Here is a 15,159-nt window from a genome sequence, read left to right on the forward strand (position 1 = left end):
CTGCTGTCAGAGGGAAACAAACAAGTGGCCATGAAAGACTTGCATTGAGATCTCACCTTGCTTAGCCAGAAAGCACTGTATTTGTTGCTAGCAACTTTTCAGCACTTTACAGTGCTTTACACTTTACAGACTTTACACTGCGATTCCACCAGTAATTATCCAGCACTGATGGTAGTAGTGATAGTTGGAGCGATGCTGAGGAGACAGATTAATAGGTTGAGTTAAAAGGACCTAAGAAAATGCACTCAGCTCCGCATATGCTGACTGGCCAGGCTGGACTCTGCTTGCCCTGTGAGCCTGGAATGAACTTCTGGGAGGGAGACTGGTTTGGTGACTCTGTGGGCGCTTCCATTTTTCTTGAGGATACAAAGCTAAATAAAGAGGTCATCTGGATTTGGAACTGAGAGCAAAAACTGGTTCCAGAACGTAAGGTTCAAGTAAGGCTTGAGGCTTACAGGGTGACGTGTCTGTTCTTGTATTCGTTTTGTTTCCTATTTCTTTCTAATATTTGGTTTGCTAATTTTTTTTCCTTGCACTCCACTAAATTTTGAGCTGGTGTTTCTACAGTGTGCAGGTTTTTGTCCAGAACAGCAGCAGTCAGCAGTACAGCTTCCAGGGCTGTGCACCTGAGTTAGAGCTTTTCCCCATGTGCATAATTTTGTGGTTTAGTTGAATTTCATCTCTAATTTTCTGGTTTATTTTCTTAGTCTCATAACATTTACATTCAGCTCTTGTTCTTATTGCTCTGAATAACGTAAAGTCATAACAAAAGTCAACACCTCCCTGTCTGACCTTGTATTGAGGTTGTTTAGGATTGTGTAGAACTGTCACCAGATAGAACTCCACTCCTGACCCCTTTCCACTGAAGGCATCGTTTTCAAAGTGGATGGTAATTGAAAGAAAGGCATTGGAAACCAAATGGTGTGTGTGTGCCAGACCAGGCATAGGTATCTGTATGGAGGCTTTTGCCAGCTGTGGGAAACTAACTTCACCTTCCTTTTCGTGCTAGGCCATGCCAGCAAGTGGAATTCTTCAGTTTGTAGAAGACAGAATACAGAGTACAATGGTAATGTATGGCTTCAATCTACTGGATGAAAATGATGTGCTAAGTGGTGTGTACCTGCTGGCCAGCTCCAGGAGCTCCACTAAGTCTCAATCAAAGTCTGAGTAAACGGAGAGGAATTCTTGCTTCTATGTTGTTGCTGTGCACGAGGCAGGAACTAATCTCTATTATTTAATCTCATGCATATTTAGTTTTCAATTCACAGATATTTGGGGGGGAAAGTGCTGAATCTTTTGCATCTGAGCTTATAAACATGGCACTAATACAGTTAAATTTAAACTCCTCACGTGTGTGAAGTTTTAGTTAAAACTGAAGTATTTATGGATGCGTTTGATGTTCAGACAATGGAGTTAAGTGTTGGTCAGCCCTACAAAAATTACAAATAGCTTTCAACTGTGGAAGTTACAAGTTTCTTTTCCTATGAATTCCTCTCACAGCTGACTGGAATCGCCATTGGAGCTGCAGTTGCACTGTTCCTGATAGGAATTGTTGTGTTTGTCATTTACAGAAGAGTGAAACAATCCAGTAAGTACTCAGCTACTCTGTCAATCCTAAAAGGAGTTTTCTCAGCGTGTTATCCTCAGTATTTTTGTAATGTTACATGGTGGGTTCTGTGCCAGTTCACAATAATTGCTTGCTGTTATGGTAGCAGTTTCCCAGGAAAAGAACTTTAAAAAGATGAAGAACTTATGTTCTGATTTGAGTCATTAAACACAGAATTCATCACTGCCACGTGCAGGACTTTTGGAGACTTTTGCTTCTCTGCTGTGTGACAGCCTTAGTATCAGTTGGCTTGGAAATAATTACAAGCCTGTTGTTGCAGGAAGGCAGATTGTTGGTTTCCTTTAGTGAGATTAAAGTCACCTGATTCCACTGCCTGCTTAGAGAGCCTTTTTACCTCCTCCAGTGATTAGATAGAGCCTTAAGCCAGCTCTTCCTTAGTCTGGCTTGGCTTAACCATACTTGGATAATGAGGGGCCTGGTGCTGGTTTGATTTCTAAGTGTTGGCACTAACAGCTTGCTCTTTAGTAGTGGGAACTCTGGCTATTATGGAGGTAGCAAAATTGATAACTTGTGCTTAATCTTCTTTCCCCTTAGCATAAAGCTGTGGATCCTAGAATCAAAGAATGGTTTGGCTTGGAAGGACTCACAGCCCCCAGCCCTGCCATGGGCTCTGGTTGGCCAGGGCCCATCCATGGCCTGGGGCACCTCCAGGGATGGGCACCCACAGCTCTGGGCAGAAGTGCTGGGGTCTCACTGCCCTCTGGGTCAGGAATTTCCCCCTCACATCTAACCCAAATCTCTTTTCAAATCATTCACCTCATCCTATCACTATCTGCTCTTGTAAAAAGTCAGTCTCCATCTTTTTTTTTTTTAAGCTCCCTTCAAGTATCAAGAGGTGGCAGATCCTTCTCCAGGCTGAACACCCTCAGCCTCTCTTTGTAGGATAAGTTCTGTAGCCCTCTGGTCATCATCTGGACCCACTCCAACAGCTGCACCTCTCTTTTGTGCTGGGGGCCCCCAGTGTGGCCACAGCACTGCAGGTGGGTCCTCATGAGGGCAGAGCAGAGGGAGGTTGTCACAGAATCACAGAATCACCCGGGTTGGAAGGGACCCCAAGGATCATGTAGTTCCAACCCCCCTGCCTAGCAGGGCCACCAAACATACATATTCAGATCAGGTTGCCCAGGACCCCGTCCAGCCTGGCCTTAAACACGTCCAAGGACGGGGCATCCACAACCTCCCTGGGCAGCCCGTTCCAGGGCCTAACCACTCTCCTAGTAAAGAACTTCCCCCTAACATCTAACCTAAATCTTCCCTCCTTCAACTTAAAACCATTTCCCCTCGTCCTGCTGTTGTCAGCCCTTTAGAAGAGTTGACTCCCCTCCTGGGTGTAGGTTCCCTTCAGGTATTGATAGGCTGCAATGAGGTCACCCCGCAGCCTTCTCTTCTCCAGGCTGAACAAGCCCAACTCCCTCAGCCTGTCCTCATAGGGGAGGTGCTCCAGCCCCTTGATCATCTTAGTCGCCCTCCTCTGGACCCTTTCCAAAATCTCTATGTCTTTCAATTGTCCTCTTCCTACCCCACTGCCATTCCTCTGCTGATGCAGCTCAGGCTGCCAGCACATACTGCTGCTCATGTCCAGCTTTTCCTTCACCAGGACCTCCAAGTCCTTCTACACAGCTCTGCTCTTACAGAGTTCTTCTCCCAGTCTGTGCTCACATCTGGGATTGCCCCAGCTCAGGTGCACCGCCTCGCTCTTGGCCTTGTTGAACCTCCTTAGGTTCATGTGGGCCCACTTCTCAAACCTGACCAGATCAATCGGACGGTGTTCCTTTCTTCTGCTGTATCAACTGCAGCACACAACTTGGGGTCATCTGTAAATTTGCTGAGGTACTGAGGTGGTTTCTGACATGAAGCTCTTTGTTATTTCAGAACAGCTTCAACCACATGTCCGCCAGTACAGATTTCGCAAGCGAGACAAAGTGATGTTCTATGGGAGGAAGATCATGAGAAAGGTAAGAATGTTTGGCGTGCTGGGAAGGAAGTGAAGATTAAAATCCTGTGGAGGAGGTTTGGTAAAACTTGAAATACTTCTGTTGCTTAATTTGACCCAAGGCCTTCGACCTATTTAGGGATGTTTCAGATCTCCTGGAATTATTCCTTTCAGACATATTTGCAGACACTGAGGATGGTCATTCTTTGATTCGTCACTTCTCTATTGAATTGATGATAAAATAGTTGTCTATAATAATCTTCCTTTTTCTGTGCTTAGGATTATATTCAAGGTATTCAGTGCCTGCATTCAGGGTTGCCCCTTTCAAATAACATCTTGCAGTACTGCCCTTACATAGGAAGCTGGCCTGGTCTTTCCTATCTTAGGAAACAGCCAGTCTGTCTGAAGAGCACATACTCAAATTTGTCTTTCTGTAGACTATCTCTATAAAGCACCTCAGCATATGAACGCTTGTTTCTTGTTAAACTGTAATTAGAGGTTGTTCAACAGGGATTTATCCAATGATTGAACATTCCCTTAGGCTGCAACAAGGGGTGCTGCCTGTGCATTCAGTTTTTTGTCCAGATGATGTTGCTTTCCTATTACCCTAGAAGATTGCCTTGGATTTTCCATTGGGTCAGAAATCTGTTTCTGCATGGGCTCTAGTTTGAGTCTGGCTGATTAAATCTTTAAAAAAATTGTAGCAAGGTTTGAGACCAGACATTTCCTGTCATGAATTAGGTTAGTCTAAGTAGGCATGCTTGGTATGCTGTGTTTTTTTCCACTGGTGGTCTGGGTTTCAGTTAATGGAGGAGATTAATGTTCCTGTATTCCCAAAGCACAGGCTTCCCTTGAAGTGCATGCTGAATGTGATAGAAAGTACCACCGTGGTCAAAGGAATGGAATGAATGGTTATATGAGTGCAGAGGTGATGTGTTTGGCTTTCTTGAAAGCTAATGCAATAGGACCTGGGGATCAAGATGACTTCCTTCCTCAACACTTTATACAAAAGTCTGTGTAGTAAACCCGTGGTTATTGCTTGCTTGCGGTCAGGTACAAATGGTTGGTGAAAGAAAAAGCTGTTTAATCCTGACTGGAGTTTGTGCTCCGTGCCTGCTGTCCTGTGGGGTCACAATCAAGGTGTGTGGCCAGTGGAGTCCTCAACCCTGAGCTGTGGTGCAGGAGTGGGTCGCAGAGAATCCCTCTGGGCAGAGCAGGTTGCAGGGCACCCCCTTATCTCCAGTGGGGGAGCACAGCTGTGTGCTCGCCCCAGGGCTTCGTGGAGATGAATTCAGATGTTTGGGCTCAGTAATTGGTCACAGGGCTGTTTTTTTAATTGTTCTTGGGTTGTACTTCATAAATTCTTAATTTAATATTTTTCATATTCTCTAACACAGTTATTTACGTACAGCATAAAAGCTCCCTAGAATTTCACATGGGAAAATCTCTTGGGTTTTTTGGGGAGGAAGGAGAAGAGAGCAGAGGTGAAGTTGAACTTTGCCTTTCTCTCTCCTAAAGGAGACATAGGACATTGGTACTGTAGAACTGATGTTTTCAGCAAAACACTGTGTGTTTTTGGTAAAAAGGGCGAGGGGAATGTCTGCAAACTATTTGAGTATAGATTATTTTCTTTTGGTGGGAGAAATAGCAATGCTTGATCTTGCAGCTGTTGCAGTTCTCCAGAAGGTGGCACAGTGAAAACACAAGTTAAAAGGCTTGCTGCACAGGAGTACTGCATAGCCTGCCATAGGAATACTGGAGCTTTAAATGTTCTCTGCCTCACGTTGAGTGTTTCTGAGTGGGAGATGTATAGCTCGGGTGTTGGTTTTTCCCCCACTACCATCCATGATGACTGTAGCAGTTGCTTATCGAGATCAAAACATATGCCACTTTCTGTCTAGAGGGAAAGTGATCCTGGAGTAGGTGTTGTTCCATTCCTTCAAAGCCTGATAGGAATGCTTCACTCTGCCAGTGTTCTGATGACCTGGCAGAGAGGTCGAATCCCTTGCAAGGTTGGAGCAAGGGTTTTTGTCGCTCGGTTTTAGTGAACGTTTCTGCTTTTGCTCTTTCTTCCTAGGTTTCGACTCTTCCCAACACTCTGGTTGGGAACACTGTGCCTCGCCAAAGGATGAGGAAACGGGCCAAAGTTTTAAATTTGGCTAAAAGGTACTTGGGCTTTGGGGAAGGGGGGAATTCACACTGAGCACTGTCTCTAGTTCTGCTGAAGAAAGGCACAAAAAGAGCAGCTGGGGGCTGGAATGCTACTGTTCTGTCTGCTTGGTAATGTGTAACAGTGTAGTGTGTCTGGCACTCAACCTATGGTGTCAATATACAGACAGATTGGATGCTGTCCTGAACTTCCATTGTTTTCCTTTGTAGGATTCTGCGTATTAAGAAAGAATGTCCAACTCTGCAGCCAAAAGAGCCACCTCCCTCTCTGCTGGAGGCAGACCTGACAGAATTTGATGTAAAGAATTCTCATTTGCCATCGGAAGTCCTTTACATGCTTAAAAATGTTAGGTAATGTTAAATGGAAATGTAGGCTTGGGTTTTGCTTTTGATGGCTATTCAACTGATGTGTTTTCTACCGCATGTCAAGCCTTAAATTTTATCATTGTATGATCAGAGTCAAAAAGATGAGGTGGAAGGGAGGGAAAGGAGGCAGTGAGGCAGTTCAGAGGCTGTGGATGCCCCATCCCTGCAGGCATTCAAGGCCAAGCTGGATGTGGCTCTGGGCAGCCTGGGCTGCTGGTTGGTGACCTGCACACAGCAGGGGTTGGAACTGGATGAGATTTGTGCTCCTTTGCAACCCAGGCCATTCTATGATTCAATTCAGTCAAGTATTGATATCACTGACAAGGCAGGAAGGATGAGGTTTTCAGATGTTAGACTTTTGTATATGGTAATTATTTTCCTCTTCTGATCTAATTAGTTATAACCTTCAGGACTAAATTAGACACTTTAGTAGTCTAATAAAATTACTATTTATGTCACCTAAAGTTCCTCCTGTGGAATTCTGATGTTCTATGACTAATTGATGTTGCAGGATGATTTGATTGATTGATTCTGTTAATTGTGAGCTAATGAAACTATGGAGGACACTTGTGGTGTTGTATACGAAATGCTGAGGTTTAAGCAGGGTGTTTCTCTCTGCCTGATGCTCACAAACTAGTCCAGTGTTGCAGGAGTCCTGTTGCCTGCAGGAGATGGGATATTCACATTTACGTAGATACAATGGTGGGATTTTTTTCTCTTTTATTCTTCAGTTTTTCTCATATGTTCTGGTTGCATTACTGGGGTAGCTGGGCTAAAAGAGAAAGCTCCAAAGGCTAACTTTGCTTATACAGTATATTGTAGGTTTTTGTTTTCTACCCTTCATAAGCCATGCTGGTGTTTTCTTGAGGAAGACACCTGAAGGAAGATGTACTTCCTTCTGAGCCTGCTGGCATTGCTCCATGCGCTGCTCAAGAAGGAGCTGTGACACTTACAGGTTTCAGCATTTCACTGTGTTGCTGCACTTTTGCCCTGGGGACTTTTGTTCCTGTCACCCTGCTGTTGCATTGCCACGCCACAGCTTCCTCTGAGCCCCTCCATGAAGGCTCTGCTGATTAAGGATGGGTTTTCCCTGTGCAGAAAAGGGAGAAAAAAGCTGATATTTACTTCTCTTTCCTGCAGGGTTCTTGGTCACTTTGAGAAGCCCCTTTTTCTGGAATTGTGCAAGCACATGTTTTTTGTGCAGCTGCATGAAGGAGAATACATCTTCCGTCCTGGGCAGCTGGATAACAGCATCTATGTTGTGCAAGATGGAAAGCTGGAAGTGTGCGTTCAAGAAAGTGTAAGAATGAACTGAGCCACTGTTCTTGAGTTGCATCTGTTAGCATAGCATGTGTTGGCATGAATCATTAAGGATTGGCTAAAGTGAAGTTTGAATGGTAGTGATGGAGTGAAGGGCCCTGATATATAAATGTCAGCATTTCGAGCCGTGCCCCTACACGTCTCCCATAGGGCAAGGTTAGCTCACTCTTCCAGGTCATCCTCACATGCTCTTAGTTGCATAATTACTGCAGGAGACTGGAGTGCAAGGCCAAATTGGCATATTGTTGGAATTGTTCTCATTTATATAAAACAGGCAGACAAAACAGGATGGTGGCAGTAGAAGAGACCACGTGGATTTCATTCCAGAATGTTCTTGCCTCTTAGTTAAGGGAGATTGCCTGGAAGGGTTGCCAGATTCACTTTGGGTAGACAGGGAGAAGAAATGATAGCTTGTGTTTTGGGCAAGTCTTCAAATGTTGAGTGCAATCCCTTTTGTGAACTTGGGTTAACGTGTGTGTGGTTATGTATATATTTAATATTTTTCTTGACTTTTTCAGGTTTAACTTTAATTTTTATAGCTGAAAATGCATGTGCTGTTTTTGTAATTTATCTCAAACTTTGTGACTTCTGCATATACCTTTGTTTTGCTCCTTTTCCTGTTATACTGCCTGGTGATGTGTGAAGGGCCATTGAAAAATGCTTTCTCCCCTTCCCTCCTCCTACAGGAAGATGTGACAGCATGTAATTCCTCAATCAATGGAGCTAATTCTTAGTGTGAAGAAGGTTTTGTTTTCATTTTTAATTGTTATGTAGCACAAATAACAGGTCAGGTCACATCTACCCCAAGGCAAAACTGGCTTTAAATTTCCTTTATCACTCCTATCTTTTATAATGATGGTTTAAAACTAAGGTGGTGTGATTTAGCACCAGAGCAGAGGGAAGGTTCGTGTTCAGGTTCTAATAGGGGACCATATATTTTAGAGCTGCCATATATACACACCTGTGAGCCTATAGTAATCTATTCTACTCCTACAGGATGGCACAGAAGTGATTGTTAAGGAGGTGCTGGCAGGAGACAGTGTCCACAGTCTTCTCAGCATTCTAGATGTCATCACGGTAAGTCCTTCAGGTGCCAGTTTTCTGCACTGCTGCTTTGTGTTGCTGAGCCCACTGTGGGGGGGGAAAGCCCTCTTTGAAAGGGTCAGAATGACAGATGTTCCTTCCCCAGTCCTTTTTCTCCTTTCATCACTGACTGTTTCGCAGCAGCATTTTCACGGTTTTTTGTTTGTGGCTGCAAAAACTGAGATAGAATTTGATTTGTTCAAGGTTGCAAGGGAGTCAGAAGGACCAGGTTAGGGCCCAGAATTCCTAGCTTTTATGCAGTTTGATTTATCACTTACTGAATTTATCTGCTCTAATGAAAGCAAATCTGACAGTTGTTATTGTTGTAATTAGGCTGTGAAACGGGTTGATGGATTTAATTTTTTCCCAATATGTTAATGTTGCTGGTGACCACCTGAAGGTTGTGCTCTTGGGCATGCAGCAAGATGAGTTAAGTGCTGGCTGCTCCTATTTATTGCACAAATTACAGCTGTGGGTTTTGTTTCAGATGCATTTACAGCTATGGCTTTTCTGAATTGTCACTGTATCTTATTGAGGAATGCCTGAGCTGAAAGTGGTGGATTCATCATGTTCAATAACACAAAAGCACTCGAGTGTCTATTTGGAAGGTGTTGATAGCTGAGATGAAGAGAATCTAATAAACAAATTCTTCATATTATTAGGGACAGGATGAGGAGAAGTGGGTTTTAAACTGGGAGAGGTAGATCTAGATAGACATCAGGAAGACATTCTTTACTGTGAGGGTGGAGAGACGCTGGAACTGGTTGCCCAGTGGGGCTGTGGATGCCCTTCCATGGAAGCACTCAAGGCCAGGCTGGATGGGGCTGTGAGCAACCTGACCTAATGGGAGGTGTCCTGCCTTAGCAGGGGGTTGGAAATGGATGATCTTAAACTTCCTATCCAACCCAAACCATTCTGTAATTTGAGCTTTTATCATGTTTCCTTTTTATTTGTCTGCTTCCTCTCATTAAACGCTGTGGTGTGTATTGGTTGTAATAATTCTGTGAAGTGTTCAGTGCCACTTGTAGATGGAAGTAGGTATAACATATACACACAAACTACACCAATATATCAGTAACAATTTCTACAGAACCTATTAAGAACAATGCACAGTTTTTAGGCTTGGTCACACTTTGTCTTATAGAAAGCAATGGCATGGGTGTAATTTGAACTGAACAAGCCTGGTTCTTGCTATCAAATCTGTGTTAATTGCAGATCCAGAGGTATAAAGATACCCTTGTTTGTTCCAGCAGTAAATTTCCTTAATGACAGTATTCTAAGGAGGAGGACCATCGTATAGAACATAAATATTAGTCATGTTCTTTTGCTGTGTTTTTCTTACACAAGGATTTAATCTGGTTTCTTCCATTTACTTTTCTGTTTCTCAGTTTCATTGTAAATCAGGATGGTTGCCATTCATTTGCCTGTTTTTATTCTTATTCTGACATTTTTACTTCATTCTCATTAGTTACGCTGCTGATGAATCAGGGCATAAAACTTACTGGAAGTATGTTAAAAGGAGCCATGTGCAGAATATCAGCCCAAGAACCTTGCAGACTTTTGTTCTAAACTTGTTCTCATTGATTTCCTGCAGCTCCCTCTTTTCTCGTTTGTTTCCCTGCTTTGTGTATTGATGGCTTGATTTTTGTTTTTCATCCTCCTTATTGACTCTGGATATACAAGCAGCAAGAAAACGGGCATGGAGAGAGAAAGTAGCACTGGTCAAAAGAGAGGAGTCCTGTCTGTGGCGTTCTGAGGTTCTCAGTGAGTCTTAGAACTGCCTGCCCTGAAGTTTCACTGTGCCACCAAACCCAGGGACTTTGTGTTGTCTGAGCTGTTCTGTAACTGTTTCTGTAGCATGTAACACCAGCCGTGTCCCCTCACTTAGCTGGGAGATGTGCAGGAAGGTTACAAGTGGCGATGTGTTGTTGACCCAGAGCGCATCAGAGGTAATTTTGCCATTAACCAAGTTTTAAATTGCAGCATCCCCTTAGGCCTGTAAACACAAACAAATACAGAGGTACCACCTCTGACTCGAGATTTGTTCTGCATGTCACTGATTCTGAGATCAGAGAAATGTTGATTTCTCAAAACTCAAAGGAGAAACTGGAGAACTGAGTCTGGATAGATGCTGGCTCTGTTTGTGAGGTTTTAGAACAATTCTGTGTCATAGATGAATCTGCCTCTGCATGGATATGGCCTTAAATACTGAAGCCTGTGAACTCCAGGTGTTTTATAGAGGCTGGCTGAGCCCTCGCCCTGCCCCTTTGCTTGTCCCTCCATTCTGTTACCTGATGGATGAATGATGAGTTTTCTTTCAGAGCTGAATGGGACAAATAGTGGCTGTGTTTGATGATGGCTGCTGGAGCCTTGGGTTTACTATTCTTCTGTCTTCTGTGTAGAGATGGCATTTGGAAAAGTGTGAGCTGGTGGTGTAGCTGGAGTGAGAGAGAGGTAGATTTGATCAATTGCCAGTGAGTGAGCAGGGGGAAAAATGGAAGTGTGAGGAGTAACAGAAGCTGCAGAAAATTGCTTGGATAAAGGTGAGCCTGCAGGGCTCAAGTCCCTTAATGGACAGAAGGTAAGATGAATGAGGTTATAAAGAAACGATTGTAGCAAGAACTTTGGAACAGCAGTGCCAGTGCAGTCTGGGGGAAGGTAAAATGTAAGCAATGGGAGTAGGAAGAATATGCCATATTTTTGGGCACAAAAATGAGCTGTCATTCCGATCTTATGGCACCTGTGTGACTTACTTTGACTCTTGGATGTCATCTGGATTTAGGTGCTGCTTTAGCTTGGCTTTTGTCACCTGCAGGGTTGAGTTACTCTACAGCTCAGGCAGATATGAGCAGTTATCTGCTTCGAGAACAAGAAGTTCCCTGTTTAAAAGACAACCCAAACAACCCAAACCCTAATTCACTGTGGATTATACCTTACAGTCACACATGGAGGCTGCAAGGAATGTGAAGCTGTGTAATTTAGGCACAGTATTATCCATGTGGCTGATTATGCTATATTGGAGAGAACTGACAATTACTGGAACATTTCCTTTTTCCGCTCCTCTGACAGCTTTTAGCACATCCCAGCCCTATTAGACATGGTGCTTGGCTCTCTCAAAAGCAGGCTGCTCTCACACAGGGTTCTGGAAAAGGAACAATTGCATGCTGAAAATCAGTTGGGGTGGGCTGTTCTTTGGAGGAAAGGGCTGCTGCATCCTTATCTGTTATTATCCTTCAACTGCTTTTCTCAACGACTGTCAGCACTGCTCTGTCCTCCAGCAAGCACTGCTTAGGGGAAAAAAAAGCCTTCTCTGGGTGCAGTGTGGACCCTATTGATGAGGTGCACGGTGCTTATTTTACCCTTTTAGTAACTGTTTTGGAACACTATTAAACTTCACAAACAAGGGGGAATGGTTTTGAACTGAGACAGGGGAGGTTGAGGTTGGATATGAGGAGGAAGTTTTTCCCCCAGAGGGTGGTGAGGCACTGGCACAGGCTGCCCAAGGAGGCTGTGGATGCCCCATCCCTGCAGGCATTCAAGGCCAGGCTGGATGTGGCTCTGGGCAGCCTGGGCTGCTGGTTGGTGACCTGCACACAGCAGGGGTTGGAACTGATGAGCATTGTGCTCCTTTGCAACCCAGGCCGTTCTGTGATTCATGCTCACCCTTTGTCCAACAACTGAAGATTGAAAAGATGCCTTTAGTTTTTCACTGTGTGTTTGGCAGAGTGTGGTAGAAAATGCAGTTGGTGTAGAATCTGTATTTAAAATCAAAATTTATATGTGTAGTATGTGGATGTTGTGTATATATATTTGTTTTAGTATATGAGGAATTCCAAAGGATGGCGTTGTTTAAAAGCTGAGCTCTGTGGAAGGTGGATGTTTCGTTTATTTTGGGTATAGAAACAGCACAGAAATGTCATTTGCTGATTTCTTTATTTTAATCAGAAGAAACTGAGACAAACTGGGAAAAACCTTGTAGCTCTAAGCTGTGGATCAGAAAGATATTTAAAACTGCAAATCCCTCCAGAACTTAAATCAGATCTATTAATACCATCCCAGATTTTATAAAAAGGTCAGCTGAAGTTGGCGTAATTAAGAAATTGGTTCCAATTAATTTAATTTAATTTTAGAATCTGCTTCATCGTGGCTTCCAGACCAGCAAGGCAGAGCTGCAGTGTTATTTTCTGCAGTGGCTGCTTTGGTGCTCCCATATTCTGAAGGCAAAAATTCTTTTGCAGTAATTGTGTTTGTCTGTTCAGTGCCTACAGGACTGGTTCTAGCTTAGAAATGTTATAGATAAATCAGTGCTTCTTTGATTGGAAAATGAACAAATGGCTTCTCAGTGTTTATTGATGGGGTGCAAGGAATGTTGTGTGGAAAGTTCCATGCAAGTATTTGCCAGTAGATTTTGGTGAACATCTGTTCTGATGAAAGAGAGAAAAATCCTGAACCACAGGTTTGTCTTCCAGAACAAAAACCTCTGCGTTCTGCCCTTGGAGTTCTATCTTTTGTTGGTTTGTTCATCTGTCTTTTCTTCTCTTGAGGCAGAGTGGCCTGGACCCAAATCATCTGAAGCGCACAGAAGGTGCTTGGCTTTGTCGTTTGGAATATTTCATACATATGTATTTATTTATTTAGATCACAAGAAGTCTGCCTGTTTTGTGTTGTTTGTTGGCCATATTCCATTCTGTACGTAACGAAGCTTGAAGCCTGGCTTTGCCTTCAATAAAACTGTAACAGACTTGAGAGACAGACAAGCCAGATCTTCTTACCCTGATACACCTCCTTGTAGCTCCTATTTCCTCTCCCTCACTGTAGTGCTGGTGAAACTGCCTGTGTGAATTCACCTGACCACCTTGCCCTCATTACACCGACTGGAGGGCACAGGGCAGGAGGTCAGGGCTGTTTGTGCTCAGGTGGTTCTCCCAGGGATGTGCAATAGCAAAGGAGAAATCTGGGAAGCAGTTGGGAAGAAATGAGCAGGGAATCAGTGGAATTAACTTACGGCTCTGCAACTTTCTCTTAGGGTCACCCTGCTCCATACAAAACAGTCTCAGCCCGGGCAGCCACTCCGTCCAACATACTGCGACTGCCAGCGAGTGCCTTTCAAGATGTCTTCCAGAAATATCCTGAAACTCTTGTTAGAGTGGTGCAGGTACGTTTTGCTGCTCAGCAGAACTAAAGCCGAACAAAACGGAATTGAGACAGAGCTCCTCACAGTAATTTCAACATCATGGGGGAGATATGTTCAGGTTCAGCAAAACCTCAGCCTTCTGCAGATATGGAACTGTTCAGTGTAACAACCTCTCAAAATCTGGGCTAGCTTTGCTATTCCTCCCATTCTTAGAGCTGTATGGTTACATGAAGAAGCAACTAACATATATGTGTAAAATGTGATAGTTCTGCTCGTCATCCCAGCTGTAAGCTCTCTGGCTCTGATGGGTTAATGCCCAGCAGGGTTTCAGGATGACTTACAGCATGGGAAGCAATTTTATATTCTGAAAGAAAAAAAAAGGGCCACAGTCCTCAAGAAACAGCTTTACGGAGTGGTGGTGCTTTGCAAAGCTAACAGCATTCAGTCTGGTGTGAATGCCTGCTTCAGAAGCAATTGTCAGCAGCTCAGGAAAGAGCTATTTGTATTAGTGATATATTAGTGCTTGAAGCTTTCTGGCCTTGCAGGAACTTTGGTGGTCTTAAGTAAGTACTGCACATCTGCCATACACCTGCAGGTGGAAGCCAGAGCAGGGGCAAGGTGCTGTGTGGGAGTGGTGTTGGTTTGAGGGTTTGCTGAGTGGTGCATTGTCCCACTGGTGTAAGGGATGCATGTGATCATTCTGATCTGTTCTTTTGCTTTACTGTGACTGTTAATTCCTTTTGCTGTTCTGATATCCAGGTGATTTATATGTGATCCACGAACCTTGTAACACTGGTGGCAGAACAGATCATTGTACCAATTTAATTTGCTTCGTGAGAGCTGATACCAAAGAGAGAATGGCAGAAGAGCAGGGATAAGCTGTCAGAGCAGATGAAAGCGAGGTGGCAGTGGTGTCTTATGCCAGTTTAGTGTTTGCTGAGCAGCAGCACAGGTTTTTTTTTAATGGACAAAGCTGAAATAACTTTTTGGTTTTTAATGAGAAACACAAAAGCTTTCATTTTAAGGCATGTTTGTTACTGATGAAAATGAAAATGAAAAGTGGTATTTGGTGTTTGGGAGATTTTTCCAGTTTGTTACTTCACTTTTTCTGTCAAGTGTCTGTTAAGCCTTTGGTAAATCGCTTTAGTCTTAATTTGCCTTAATTTGTCAACTGCTAAGAAGGAATTTCAGCTCTTATTGCTTAGGGAGCAGTCTGTGGTTTGTTTGAAAGTGCCTTCAAGTACTCTGATCCTATCGACTGTGTCTGAATGCAAGAACGGATGTGGGATAATATTGAAACCATTCCTACTGCCTTTTATTTCCCATTTCTAGATCATCATGGTGAGGCTGCAGAGAGTGACTTTCCTTGCCTTGCACAACTACCTTGGGCTGACTACTGAGCTCTTCAATTGTGTAAGTTTGGGGTGCATTTTATTTGCTGTTGTTATGCCTGTCAGTGGCATAGAGAGGCTTTGCTTGTTTCAGAAGATTATAAAGTGAATACTGCACATTATTTTAATCATGCAG

At 43.6% G+C, this 15,159-nt stretch overlaps 1 protein-coding gene across 1 annotated transcript in view; it reads left to right on the top strand.

Annotated features, from left to right (window-relative positions):
* The window catches only part of PNPLA7 (patatin like phospholipase domain containing 7), a 117,070-nt gene that overhangs the window by 2,199 nt on the left and 99,712 nt on the right, over positions 1-15,159 (top strand). Inside the window, exons 3-11 of the mRNA XM_048965727.1 lie at positions 1,010-1,066; positions 1,501-1,588; positions 3,500-3,582; positions 5,638-5,726; positions 5,940-6,080; positions 7,236-7,395; positions 8,412-8,492; positions 13,525-13,653; positions 14,965-15,045. Of these exons, the coding sequence (XP_048821684.1) occupies positions 1,010-1,066; positions 1,501-1,588; positions 3,500-3,582; positions 5,638-5,726; positions 5,940-6,080; positions 7,236-7,395; positions 8,412-8,492; positions 13,525-13,653; positions 14,965-15,045 (909 nt within the window). The remainder of the gene's footprint in view (positions 1-1,009; positions 1,067-1,500; positions 1,589-3,499; positions 3,583-5,637; positions 5,727-5,939; positions 6,081-7,235; positions 7,396-8,411; positions 8,493-13,524; positions 13,654-14,964; positions 15,046-15,159) is intronic.

The sequence above is a fragment of the Lagopus muta genome, chromosome 19 (genome assembly GCF_023343835.1).
Source record: "Lagopus muta isolate bLagMut1 chromosome 19, bLagMut1 primary, whole genome shotgun sequence".
In the NCBI taxonomy this organism is placed as follows: Eukaryota; Metazoa; Chordata; class Aves; order Galliformes; family Phasianidae; genus Lagopus; species Lagopus muta.